The sequence below is a fragment of the Phocoena sinus genome, chromosome 4 (genome assembly GCF_008692025.1).
Source record: "Phocoena sinus isolate mPhoSin1 chromosome 4, mPhoSin1.pri, whole genome shotgun sequence".
Lineage (NCBI taxonomy): Eukaryota > Metazoa > Chordata > Mammalia > Artiodactyla > Phocoenidae > Phocoena > Phocoena sinus.
In genome coordinates this window covers 10,652,906-10,667,476 of record NC_045766.1, presented here as the reverse complement: position 1 = coordinate 10,667,476, position 14,571 = coordinate 10,652,906, and the positions used below count along the sequence as shown (strand labels likewise).

The 14,571-nt window shown below is 37.7% G+C and overlaps 1 protein-coding gene across 3 annotated transcripts in view; it reads right to left on the bottom strand.

Moving 5' to 3' along the window:
• Window positions 1–2,012: 2,012 nt before the first annotated feature.
• HACL1 (2-hydroxyacyl-CoA lyase 1) overlaps window positions 2,013–14,571 on the bottom strand; it is a 44,888-nt gene continuing 32,329 nt past the window's right edge. For 2 of the 3 annotated variants that reach the window (XM_032630914.1, XM_032630915.1), the window contains 2 exons: window positions 13,781–13,967; window positions 2,013–5,111 (listed from right to left, as the gene is read on the bottom strand). In XM_032630914.1, coding sequence (XP_032486805.1) covers window positions 5,079–5,111; window positions 13,781–13,967 — 220 coding nt within the window. In that variant the 3' untranslated portion in view covers window positions 2,013–5,078. The remainder of the gene's footprint in view (window positions 5,112–13,780; window positions 13,968–14,571) is intronic. The other variant, XM_032630912.1, reaches the window with a different exon arrangement.

Sequence of the window (14,571 nt, the reverse complement as noted above, 5' to 3'; positions counted from 1 at the left end):
TGCTACTAGAGTTAATACAGAAAAATAATCAAATGAAGATAAGCATGAAAGCTCTGAAGAATGACGTAGGCAGAGAGGTGGGGAGAGGGCACAGCTGGACGGTGGGCGAAGGGCGGGGGGCGAGAATGGCACTGTGAGTTATGAAATGGAGTTAGGAGTGTAGTGGATGTAAATATCAGTGCACAGCACTAAAGTGTGAAAGAAGTATTTATCTCCAGTAACTCAACTTTACTTTTGACCTCCATTTGGAGAAGGAACTTGGCCCAGTTCCATCAGGGCCTCGAGGCCCAGACCCCACCCCTACACGGCTCTAAGGACGGTGGGGCTTGTCTAACCCAGGCACCAGGGCTGGGCTTTGATCCTCCGTGGCTCACCTCTCCACGCTGCACCCTCAGAATTGTTTGCTGCGGCTTTTGTGATATAACCCCCCCCCGGGGCCGCCACCCCTGCAAGAAAATGTCCATGATGTATATATCACGATTCTTCAAGGGGGAGCCCACAGAGGAGCTTGCCAAACAGCAGGAGGATGCAGGCCCTGGAAGATGAGGGGTGGGTGACATCTGGGTACACAGGCACTAGGTCGAGGTGGGAAGGGAGATGGGAATTCGATGCATCATGAATACCGTGCGTAGTGATGAAGGTACACGCAGGGTGCTGTAGGAGGGCTGGGAGAGAGGATAGCTTCACGGAAGAGGTGACAACATGGCTGATACCACATGGCAAACGGCGGGGAGCACACAGAGCTCAGGCTAGAGGGAAAGCGGGTCTGATTTCCTGAGCCCTCCCTGATCACTGGGGTAAGGAGGCAGTACCTGGGAACACGCTGGGACCAGGGAATGAGCCTCAGGACGAACCAGGTAGCTGTAGATGAAGCACTCCACAGAGCTGGCTCCAGTGACCCCTGGGAAGAAGATCATGGATGATGCCATCTCTGGATATTTCCAGGCCTGAGTCAAAATTTAAAGTGTTCCCTTCAAACTTTGAAACTGGAGATCCAGGGGTTTCTATCTGTGCCTTTTCTCTCTGCTCCCCAACTGCAGGGTTAACCACACAACCTGGATTCACCATGGGTTCACTAACCAGCTAGCCTCTCTCCTAGAAGAAAAGGCCTTGGAGGGGAGGGACGATCCAAGATAATCCAGTGAAAACCAGAGGCTTAGGCAGCCTTGCCTGTCAGATCTGAACCCACGGTGTACTTTAATCTGCACCTTATCTTTGGGAGGATTTCACAGGATCTTCAATTTCCTTTATCCACATTACTCCATTATTCGGATGAGCAGCAGCAAATGCAACCAGAAAACACCAGACGATTCAAACTTCATCTGTATACATTTCACTCTTCACAGCAGTCAGCAGAGTCAGTTTTACCAGAGTTTCTTAATCATAATTCCCGTCTGGAATTTAACTGGTTTCCAACTTTCTTAATACACTCATATGAAATTCCATCCTACTCACTCTAAGTTTGCATGTATCAATACTTTAATCACGTGCCACTTCTTCATGGCAGTGCACTGCTTCCCCACTGCCTAGAGAAGTGTCTTAAAAACAGTAAAGAAGTTGGTGCAGCCACTATGGGAAACAGTATGGGGGTTCCTCAAAAAACTAAAAATAGAACTACCATACAATCCAGCAATTCCACTTCTGGGTATTTATCCAAAGAAAATAAAAACATTAATTCAAAAAGATATATGCACCCCTATGTTCATTGCAGAATTATTTACAATAGCCAAGGTATGGAAACAACCTCAATGTCCATTCATAGATGACTGGATAAAGAAGATATGGTGTTAATATATACAATATACTACTACTCAGCCATACAAAGAATGAAATCTTGCCATTTGCAGCAACATGGATAGATCTGGAGGGTGGTATGCTAAGTAAGTCAAACAGAGAAAAACAAATACTGTATGATTTCGCTTACATGTGGAATCTAAAAAACAAAACAAAGGAACAAACAAAATAAAACAGACTCATAGATACAGAGAATAAACTGGTGGTTGCCAGAAGGAAGGAGGGTGGAAGGATAGATGAAATAGGGGACAAGGTTTAAGAGGTAAAAACTTCCAGCTATAAAATAAATAAGTCATGAGGATATAATGTACACATAGGGAACATAATCACTAATATTGTAACAACTTTGTATGGTGACAGATGGTAACCGGTCTTATTGTGGTGACCATTTCATAATGTATAGAAATATCAAATCACCATGTTGTATACCTGAAACTAACACAATACTGTATGTTTCTTATAATTCAGTTAAAAGTAGTAAAAGAACAAATACATTTTTGGAAGCAATATTATTTTCATTTTCCTTTGGTGTTCGAAATCCTATTATTTCTTTGTAACAGATCTGAGACCTTTTCCCTAAGGAAAACATACTCAAGTGACATAATAAGCTGAGCTACTTCAGAGGTGCATATGTGAAATAACCATAGAAAATATCCACTGAGCTATTTCCAAACATCATGAATTCTCATTCAGCTATTATCCAGCGAGCAGGTGGCTGTTTAAGGAAATAAAAACACACAGCCCCTGTCTTCCAGGAAATGACTCATTCTATTTGGGAAATAAGACCCGTTTACTTGCAAAGTGAAACCACACTGCTAAACAGGACACAATTCCAGCCAACATTCTCCTCTTCTCTAAAGTTGCATCTTCCTAAAACACAATGGCATTTATGGAGTGCCTTCTATATACCAGGCACTGGACTTCTGGATAACTTTTTGAACCCCTAGACAACCCCATGAAGTATGAAAGGTTTGGAAAAGAAAATCAGTAGAGGAACTAACCTGATAAGTCATTTCCAAGCCTGAATTCTCAGCGTTCCTAAATTAAGAAAACAACCATAATCTTTCAAAGTTCAGTTTTTATGAGGCACTTGAGTATTCAACATACAAGGATCCCGTAAGAATGTTCCTTATTAAACTAGGGGATACAAAATATTTACCAGTAAACTTTGACTATCAACCAACAGATTCATTTTAGAGGGGCTTATTCAATATCTTATCCTTCTAAGGAAAGATCCCATTTATAAAGCAGGCAGTCAGTCAGTGGACAGTGCTCCTGGACTAATCTGATCTTTGTTCAGACTGACCTCTGCTGGTCAGTCTATTAACCTGCCAACTTTTTTTCTCTCTTGAGATAATATGACTAGAGAAGGAGCCTTTTCCCCAAATTACATCTAGTATCCAGATTTATATAGTTCAACCCACAAATGTTCATCAAGCACTCAACCTTTCAGCAAAATCTTATGTAGCACTTGGCCGCCAGAGGCCAGTGTCCACGGGCAGAGTAGGACACTGATGAGATTACATAAGCCGCCCACTCTCTGCCCTCCTTGGATATTCCCTATGCTCTTCCGCAGCCCAGGCTCTCTAGTCTGTATCTCAGAATACATAAGAGAACCTGCCAGGGGGCCTGATCTCAAGGGCCTGTCAGGCAAAGCCACAGCTCCCTGCAAGTATCTCCTGGGTTCCCACCTCGAAGCTGGAGTCCACGACATTGTGGAGGTCACTCAGGCCCCTAACTAGCCAACGGATATAAGTCTGATATGTACGGTACAGTCAAACTAGCTGAACTTGGATATAAGGTCCTATACTCCAACTCATCTATAAAACTGCAGATAATAAACAAGAATGACCCTGAAAATAGGTGATACTTTTGCATTTCTAATATTTTCTTAAAACAATGTCTGTTTCTGGTAATACAATTACATAATTATTTTTACTTTAAAATCTTATAAAAGTAGGAAAAACATGAGGGAAATAAAAATTACTTAAATCCCATCACCAAGTTATATTAAAATTTTGGTTTATTTTGTGCCCACCTTTTTTCTCTATGTATGTATTTGTGTATGAGTAAAGATGTATATCCTGACCTGGACCGATCCATTTTTGTAGCTGTGATTATTTTTCCATTAATAAATATTCATTCTTTAACACAATTTTTATTTTATGATGTTGACAGATCATAATTTACATAACCAATGTCTTATTATTAAACATTGTGGTTGTTCCTAAATAAAACTATGCTGAATGTCCTTATATATAAATATTTGACCAAATGTTTTATTATTTCTTTAATATACATTCTTGAAATAGGCCCACTGGGTCAAAAGTTATGGGGTATGAACATTTTATGATTGCAAATACAAGCAACGCTAGAATTCCTCTGTGGAATTTGTACCAATTTCATCTTCTGCCCCAGCACAGCACTCCTCTCCTCACTTCACCCTCACCAAACACTGAAAATTATAATTTAAAAAGTGCTTTGCTAAGTGGCTGGGGTAAAAAAAAAGGTTTTTCTATTTAACTTACCTACTCATTTGTATTCATACTCATACTTTTATTGATCATTTGTGTTTTTCTGTTAATTATGCATTCATGCCCTTTCCCCATTTTTCTACTAGTGCATTAATATTTTCCTTATTTATAAGAGTTCTTTACATATTAAGGCTGTTGATTCTGTTGGTCTCAATGTGGTACACATAAACTAAGGTTGATAATCCAAATATACCCTGAAATTATTAGTTTGGGTGTGGTGTGACTTCTCCTTTGGCTTAATAAGTTCTTTCCTGAAAAACTAAACAGAACAAAAACCTAACTCATAAGATGTAGAACAAGCCCCATTAAATACTGGGTAGACTAAGGTTGGGTAGACTAAGGTATGAAGTGGTCAACGGATAAACTATGAAGGAGAGATAGTCTAGATACTCCAACTTACTGAACATGCCTCTACATTGCATGGTTCTGAAGCTTTTTTCTTCGAAGATGTTATTAAAAGATATGTGACTTTAAGAATGGATTTCCTTAAAAGAATACTGATGTGTCATTCAATAAACCAGTTATGATGCTATTTAATAAACCCCTCTTTCATCTGTAAATGGTTATTTCTGTGGTAGAATACTGGTATCTTTTTATGGTTTTAATCAATTCCTGCACTATAAAATGTCATTTAGAAATGTTTTCTATTTTTCTTTGCAGAACAATTTTAACATTATAGTAATTTTGCTGTGGAAAATAAAATTCCATCTTACAGGAAAGAGATGCCAAGTCACTCATTGGCATCTTTATTTACATATTAGAGTGGGTCAGCCAGTGAAAATCCTAGAAAAAGAAAAGACAACAAACATTCAGTCAAAAGAAATAACTGTCAAACTATATCCTGTTTTGCTTGCTCTAAAATCTAAAAGTCCCGTTATAACCACACTAGCCACAGTGGTGGTAAAGTGAAGTTTGTCTTTGGTCTAGAGCTTTTCCCAAAAAGGAGCTAAAAATCCATTAATGAATCTTGCTGTCTTGTCCTACAAAACAACCTAACACCACTTTCTGGATCTTCCCCCATTAACAATAATCAGGGCACAAAAAAACTAGAGTCTGAAAGAACCAGAAGTACATGCAAAAGAAGAGAGGAATTTACAAAACAGAAATTAGAGTCACAGATGTAGAAAAAACACTTATGGTTACTAAAGCAGAAAAGGGGGAGAGGGATAAACTGGGAGATTGGAATTGACATATATACACACTATTATATATAAAATAGATAACTAATAAGAACCTACTGTATAGCACAGGGAACTCTACTCAATACTCTGTAATGTCCTATATGGGAATAGAATCTAAAAAAAGAGTGGATATATGTATATGTATAACTGATTCACTTTGCTGTACAGCAGAAACTAACACAACATTGTAAATCAACTATACTCCAAAAAAAATTAATAAAAAAAAAAAAAAAGAGAGAGAGGGAATGAAGGAAGCCCAAAGAGGACCAAGAGCTCCCATGTCTAAGAAGAGCTTGAGAGGAAAAAGCAGTGCATGGAAGCCTTGCCCAGGACTAAAACCATCCTACCCACGTGGCCTGGACACAGGCAACTGCAGAGATTAGGTCTTCCCTGTATTTATAGCAGGAAGCAGCCAGCTACACCATGAATTGATGACAAATGGTAACCATTTATAGTTTGTTCTCTATATCTGTGAGTCTGTTTCTCTTCTGTTATATTCATTTGTTTTATTTTACATGCCACATATAAGTGATAATATACAGTGTTTTTCTTTCTCTGTCTGACTTATTTCACTAAGCATAATATCCTCTAGGTCTATCCGTGTTGTTGCAGATCACGGAATTTCCTTCTTTTTATGACTGAGTAGTATTCCATTGTATATCTATACCACATCTTCTTTATCCATTCCTCTGTCGATGGACATTTATGTTGCTTCCATACCTTGGTTATCGTAAATAATGTTGCTATGAACACTAGGGTGCATGTATCTTTTCAGACTCACAGATACAGACAACAAATTAGTGGTCACCAGTGGGGAGAGGAACAAGATACGGGTATGAGATTAAGAGACACAAATTACTATGTATAAAATAAATAAGCTACAAGGATATATTGCACAGCAGAGAATATAGCCAATATTTTATAATAACTTTATGAATAATTTTATAAAAGTATAATCTATAAAAATATTGAATCACTATGCTGTACACCTAAAACATGATACTGCAAAATCAACTATGCTTCATTTTTAAAAAATGACAAATGGTAATGGACACACAATCAATCAATGAAAAATAAACAGTTTAGAAACTATAATATATGGGGAATTCTACCGGAATGAAGATAAATAATGTTGAAGTGGTAGATGCAAAAAATACAAGGATAATCCTCATGGAATTATACAAGAGGAAATAAGAACTTGTATTCTCCAGCAATAGCCCCCAAATTCATAGAGAATTCAGAGAATAGACCATTAGAAGCAGATCATTTAGACAGGCATTAGCAGAGAAGGGACAATCAATTAGGGCCCTTCCGTGACTAACACAGGTCTCAAGTCTATTTTGTCTGTGTGTTCTGAATGTGCTTACCAAGCCTCTTGTGGCTTTAGTTTCCTTAGTGCTCTGATGCCCTGATGCCAGGAGGAGGGCATTCTGGTTGCAAAACTGACATCCCAGCTATTGAAAAGCATATACTCAGCTACAGATAAAATGACATGTGATTTTAAAACCTATCTATTGGGTGTCTAGCTTGCAGAAATCATTTCAACAAATAGTTTCTTTTTTTTTCAAGGCAATCAGTAAACCTACAAAGGTACTGAGTAGGTTCTGAAAGTTGTTAATCCTACCTGAAAACAGTCTGCCTGCTTGCTCCACATAAATCCCTGCTAATGCCACCTACGCCATCACCTTTCTGGCCTAGCCTTTCTGTGCTCATCATCCCCATCACCATGCTTCTTCTTAAGTATCTCTTCTCTCTGCTATGAGAAGAGCCTGAGAGGCTATGCCAGAGCCTCTCTCTTTCTCTCTTTCTAAATTTTAATTGAAGTATAATAGACATACAACCTTAAATTAGTTTCAGGTATACAACATAATGATTTGATATTTGTACACATAGAGAAATGATCACTTACAATAAACCTAGTTAACATCCATCACCACATAGTCACAGAAATTTTTCTTGTAATGAGAACTTTTAATATCTATTGTCTTAGTAACTTTCAAATATGCAACACAGTATTATTAACTAAAGTCACTATGCTGTGCATTACATCTCCAATGACTTTATAACTGGAAGCTTATACAGTTTGACCCCCATCACCCATTTTGCCCACTCCCCACTCCCCACCCCCCGACTCTGGCAACCACCAATCTGTTTTCTGTATCTATGAGCTTGGTTTTTTTGTTTGTTCTAGGTTCCATAAGAGAGATTATATGATACTTGTCTTTCTCTGTCTGACTTAAGTCATACAGCATAACGCCCTCAAGGCCCATCCACGTTGTTGTAATGCTAAGATTTCATTATTTTTTTATGGCTAAATAATAATCCATTGCGTATATATACAACACATTTTCTTTATCCAGTCATCCATTGTAGACTGTTTCATATCTTGGCTACTGTAAATAATGCTGCAATAAACAAGGAAGTGCACGTATCTTTTAGAGTTCGTGTTTTAATTTTCTTCCCATAAATACACAGAAGTGGAATTGCTGGGTAACATGGCAGTTTTGCATTTAATTTTTTGAGGAAACTCCATATTGCTTTCCATAATGGCTGCATGTATTTATATTGCCACCAAGAGGGCACAAGGATTCCCTTTTTCTCTACATCCTTGCCAACACTTATTTCTTGTCTTTTGATAACAGCCATTCTAACATGTATGAGGTGATACCTCATTGTAGTTTTGATTTGCATTTCCCTGATGATTAGTGATGCTGAGCATCTTTTCATGTACCTGTTGACTATCTGTATGTCTTCTTTGGAAAAATGTCAATTCATATTTTCTGCTCAGTTTTTAATTGGATTGTTCTTTGCTATTGAGCTAAATGAGCTCTTTATATTTTTTGGATATTAAACCCTTATCAGACAATATGATTTCAAATATTTTCTCCCATTCAATAGGTTGCCTTTTTGTTTTGTTGATGATTCCCTTTACTATGCAGAAGCTTTTTAGTTTGAGGTAGTCCCGCTTTATTTTTGCTTTTGTTGCCTTAGCTTTTGTGTCAAAATCAAAAAATTATCTCCAAGACCAGCGTCAAGGAGCTTACTGTCAGTTTTCCTCTAGGAATTTTATTGTTTCAGGTCTTATATTCAAATCTTTCATCCATTTTAAGTTAATTATTGTGTATAGTGTAAGATCATGGTCCAGTTTCATTCTTTTGCATGAAAACTAGGTGGCTACCTAGTTTTCTCAACACCATTTAATGCAGAGATTGTCCTTACCCCACTGTATATTCTTTTCTCCTTTGTCATAAATTAATTGATCATATATGCATGGCTTTATTTCTGGGGTCTCTATTCTGTTCTATTGATCTGTCTGTTTTAATGCCAATACCATATTGTTTTGATTAATAAAATTTTGTATTAATTTTGTATTTTTGTATTGAAATCAAGTAATTTAATGCTTCCAGCTTTGTTCTTTCTACGATTGCTCTATTTGAGGTCTTTTGTGGTTCCACACAAATTTTAGGATTGTTTGTTCTATTTCTGTGAAAAATGCCATTAAAATTCTGATAAGAGATTGCACTGAATCTGCATATTGTTTTGGGTAGTGTGGACAGCTTAACGATATGAATTCTACCAATCTGAGAGCATGGAATAGTTTCCATTTCTTTGTGCCTTCTTCAATTTTTTTCATTAATGTCTTATAGTTTTCAGTGTACAGATCTTTCATCTCCTTGGTTAAATTTATTCCTAGGTATTTTATTCTCTTTTTTTTTTTTTTGCGGTACGCGGGACTCTCCCTGTTGTGGCCTCTCCTGTTGCGGAGCACAGGGTCTGGACGCACAGGATCAACGGCCATCGCTCACGGGCCCAGACGCTCCGCGGCATGTGGGATCTTCCCGGACCGGGGCACGAATCCGTGTCCCCTGCATCGGCAGGGGACTCTCAACCACTGCGCCACCAGGGAAGCTCTATTCTTTGTGATGCAGTTGTAAATGAAGTCGTTTTCTTAATTTCTCTGATAGTTTGTTGTTACTGTATAGAAACACAACAGAACTCTGTGTGTTAATTTTGTATCCTACAACTTTACTGAATTTATTATAATAGTTTCTCAGTGGAGTTTTTAGGGTTTTCTATATATAATGTCTCACCATCTGCAAATAGTAACACTTCTACTTCTTTGCTTCCAATTTGTATGCTTTTCATATCTTTTTCTTGCCTAATTGCTCTGGATAGGACCTCCAATACCATGTTGAATAAAAGTGGTAAGACTGAGCACCCTTGTCTTGGTCCTGATCTTAGAGGAAGCTCTAGCTTTTCACTGTTAAATATGATCTTAGCTGTGGGCTTGTGACACATGTCCTTGATTATGTTGAGGTATGTTCCCTCTATAACCACTTTGTTGAGATTTTTTTATCATAAATGTTGAATTTTGTCAAATGCTTTTTTCTGTACCTGTTGAGATGATCATATGATTTTTTTTTTTTTTTTTTTTTTTTTATTCGTTACGCGGGCCTCTCACTGTTGTGGCCTCTCCCGTTGCGGAGGACAGGCTCCGGACGCGCAGGCTCAGCGGCCATGGCTCACGGGCCCAGCCGCTCCGCGGCACGTGGGATCTTCCCAGACCGGGGCACGAACCTGTGTCCCCTGCATCGGCAGGCGGACTCTCAACCACTGCGCCACCAGGGAAGCCCGATCATATGATTTTTATCCTTCATTTTGTTAACGAAGTGTACCACTTTGATTGATTTGTAGTTATCGAACCATCTTTGCATACCTAGAATAAATCTCACTTGATCACAGTATATAATCCTTTTAATGTATTGTTGAATTTGATTTGCTAATGTTTTATTAAGGATTTTTACATCTACGTTCATCAGGGATACTGGCCTGTAATTTTCTTTTCTTGTGGTATCTTTGTCTGGTCTTGGTTATCAGGGTAAGGCTGGCCTTGTAAAAATGAGTTTGGAAGTGTCCCTTACTCCTTTAATTTTTGGAAGAATTTGAGAGGAATTGATATTAATTCTGCTTTTAATGTTTGGTAGAATTCACCAATGAAGCCATCTGGTCCTGAACTTTTGTTTGAGAGGTTCTGATTACTGATTCAATCTCCTAACTTGTAATCGGTCCGTTCATATTTTCTATTTCTTCATGACTCAGTCTTGGTAGGTTATATGTTTTTGGGAATTTATCCATTTATTCTAGGCTGTCAAATTTATTGGTATATAATTATTCATAGTAGTATGAAATTTTGTATTTACATGGTATCAGTTGTAATGGCTCATCTTTCATTTCTGATTTTATTTATTTGAGTCCTCTCTCTTTTTTTCTTGGTGAGTCTGGCAAAAGCTTTGTCAATTTTATCTTTTTAAAGAATCAGCTCTTAGGTCCAGTGGTCTTTTCTATTGTCTTTTTAGGCTCTATGTCATTTATTTGTGCTCTGATCTTTGTTATTTCCTTCCTTCTACTAACTTTGGGCTTTGTTTTTTCCCTAGTTCCCTCAGGTGTAAAGTTAGGTTGTTTGATTTTTATTGTTGTTGTTTTTTGAGGTAGGCTTTTACTGCTATGAACCTCCTTCTTAGAATTGCTTCTGCTGTGTCCCATAAATTTTGATATGTTGTATTTCCATTTTCATTTGTCTCAAAGACATTTAAAATTTTTTCTTTTGATTTCTTCTTCGACCCCTCAGTTGTTCAGTGGCATGCTGTTTTATCTCCACATATTTGTGAATTTTCTAGTTTTCTTCTTGTAATTCATTTCTAGTTTCACACCACTGTGGTTGGAAAAGATGCTTTTAATCTTCTTAAATATATGAAGATTTGTTTTGTGGCCTAACATATGATCTATCTTGCAGAACATTCCATGTGCACTTGAAGAATGTGTATTCTGCTGCTTTTGGATGGAATGTTCTGAGTATATCTGTTAAGGCCATCTGTTCTAATGTGTCATTTAAGGCGAATGTTTCCTAACTGATTTTCTGTCTGGATGAGCTATCCATTGATGTAAGTGGGTATTAAAGTCTCCTACTATTATTGTATTGCTGTCTATTTCTCCTCTTAGGTCTGTTAATATTTGCATATATATATGCACTCCTATGTTGTGTGCATAAATATTTACAAATGTTATGTCCTATTGTTGGACTGACCCCTTTATCATTGTGCAATGCCCTTCTTTGTCCCTTATTACAGTCTTTGTTTTAAAGTCTATTTTATCTGATATAAGTATTGCTACCCCAGCTTTCTTTTGGTTTCCATTTGTATGAATTATCTTTTTCCATCTCTTCCCTTTCAGTCTCTTTGTGTCCTTATATCTGAAGTGAGTCTCTTATAGGCAGCATATAGATATGCCTCATTTTTATGCATTCAGCCACTCTATTTATTTTAATTCAAGAATCTAATCCATTAATACTTAAAGTTATTATTGATAGGTATGTACTTATTGCCATTTTGCTGTTTTCTGGCTGTTTTGTAGTTACCCTTTGTTTCTTTCACCAACGTCCTTGATATCTGTCTTATAGAAACAGAACTTCAGTAGAATTCTATATATTTCATAGTTTCCAAATTAATTTATATTTCATTGATTGTCCAGGTATCTGTTCTGCCCATTTGTCCACTGCCTTGTTCAAAAAAGAAAAAAATCTAACAGCAGATACATGTATAAAGAACCAAGACAGAAAATACTTGAAAAAAAGTAAAAACTGAAAACAGCAGCTGATATGTAAGGTGCAGGCATGGAGGCCAGGTATATAAGAGAAAGCAAAAGTAGCTGGATCAGAATCAGAGTATAAAGTATGAAAAGCAACTTAATCTGGGATGGGAGAGGAACATACTACACACTTTGTCATTTATTTTACTGCTATAGTCTACACTGTAGTTTTGCTTTAGAGGCCAAAGTAACTAACTCTGAATATAATTGCATAAGTTACCCTATTATAGTCTCATATCCCATTGTGCTTCCTCCTCCACTCTCTGTCTTCCAGCCACTTTGGCTTTCTTTCAATTCCTTGGACTTGCCGTGTTCCCTCCTGCCAAAGAGCCTTTGCACATCTTTTCCCTCACTTCTTTGCTGAATTTGTCCCTACTTATCCTTCAGCTCTCGGCTTAAGCATCACTTCTGAGAAGTCTTCCTTGTGACTCCAATATAAATTGAATTCCTTTGTGGGGTTTTTTGTTTGTTTGTTTAAATTTATTTTATTGAAGTACAGTTGATTTACAATGTTGTGTTAATTTCTGCTATACAGCAAAGTGATTCAGTTATATATGTGTGTGTGTGTGTGTATACACACACACATTCTTTTTCATATTCTTTTCCATTATGGTTTATAATAGAATTTTGAATATAGTTTCCTGTGTTATACAGTAGGACCTTGTTGTTTACCCATTTTATATATAATAGTTTGTACCTGCTAATCCTAAACTCCCAATCCATCCCTCCCCCACTCCCTCTCCACCTTGGCAACCATAAGTCTGTTCTCTATATCTGTCTGTTTCTGTTTCGTAGATAAGTTCATTTGTCATATTTTAGATTCCACATACAAGTGATATCATATGGTATTTATCTTTCACTTTCTTACTTCACTTTGTATGATACTATCTAGGTCCATCCATGTTGCTGCAAATGGCATTATTTCATCCTTTTTTATGGCTGAGTAGTATTCCACTGCATGTATATGTGTATATATATATATATATATATATATATATATATATATATACATACTACATCTTCATCTGTCATTGGACATTTAGGTTGATTCCATGTCTTGGCTGCTGTAAATAGGGCTGCAGTGAACAATGAGGTGTGTGTATCTTTTCAAATTATGGTTTTCTCCAGATATATGCCCAGCAGCAGGACCGCTAGATCATGTGGCAAATCTGTTTTTAGTTTTTTGAGGAACCTCCATACTGTTTTCCATAGTACGGAAATTTACATTCCCATCAACAGTGTAGGAGGGTTCCCTTTCTCCACACACCTCCTGGGTTCCTTTGTTTTATGTTCATTCAGAACTGGGTTTCTTTTCTTCAGAGGAATTGCCTCACTCTATTGTGATACATTCAGTTGAGAGGTGACTGGACTGCACTCTCCTACTGGACAGTAAACTCCATGAAGTGAGGTCCGAGCCTGGTTTGCTCACTATGCTATTCTTAGCACCTGACACAGCACAACTAACACATATCTCAACAAATATTCATTGAACAAACAAATGAAAGTGACAAGCTCAGAAACAGTTTAGACAGAACCCAGTAAATGACAGGGTGTTCTATTTGGCAGATACTTTTGGGGGTGGGAGGGGAGATGCATTTCTGCTTTCTGCTTAGCAGTCATCTTTACCTGGGCTTTCCGCATGGCTTGCGGCTCAATCATGATGTTGATAAGAGAGGGTTTAGTTGTGTCTGCCAGGCTCTGCCTCAGGGATTTCTGGAGTTCTTCTGGTGTTTGTACAAAATACCCTTTGCCTCCAAATGCAATCATGACATGCTCGTAATGTGAGTGTGGCAGAAGACACATTGGAGGGGCCCTGAAAAAGAAGGTCACAAGTCAATAGAAAAAATTCTCTAAAATAGTTTGTGGAAAAATTTCATCTAAAATGAAGGCATGCTTTTACGTAAACTGAGATGCCAGTATATTAAACTTTCCATACATTTTTTATTGTATGTATAGCAATGTGCAACAGAACTTTCTGTGATGATGGAAATTTTTATATCTGTGCTGCCCAGCATAGTAGTTACTAGTGACCTGTTGCAGTGAGCACTTGAAATGTGACTAGTTAAAAAGAGGAAATGAATTTTTAACTTAAACAGCCACATGTGGCTAGTGGCTACTATACTGGGCAGTGAAGGCTACACCATCAACTACTATGAATCCCCCCTCCAAAAAAAAAGAGGAGAAAAGGAATGGTTACTACAAAACAGCAAATAACAACAAACAGAGTCAGCGAGGCATAGCAAACATACCCACAGCCTCTCCCCTGGGGCTGACTAACAGATTCACAACTTCCTCATCCCACAGCCAGCCACAATACTGTCTCAGTTTGGCTCTGTCATCAAACGACCAAGATTTAGCTAAGTGGTAAAAGGAAGGAAGACCTCTATATCATAAACGATACGTAAGCATCTATATTC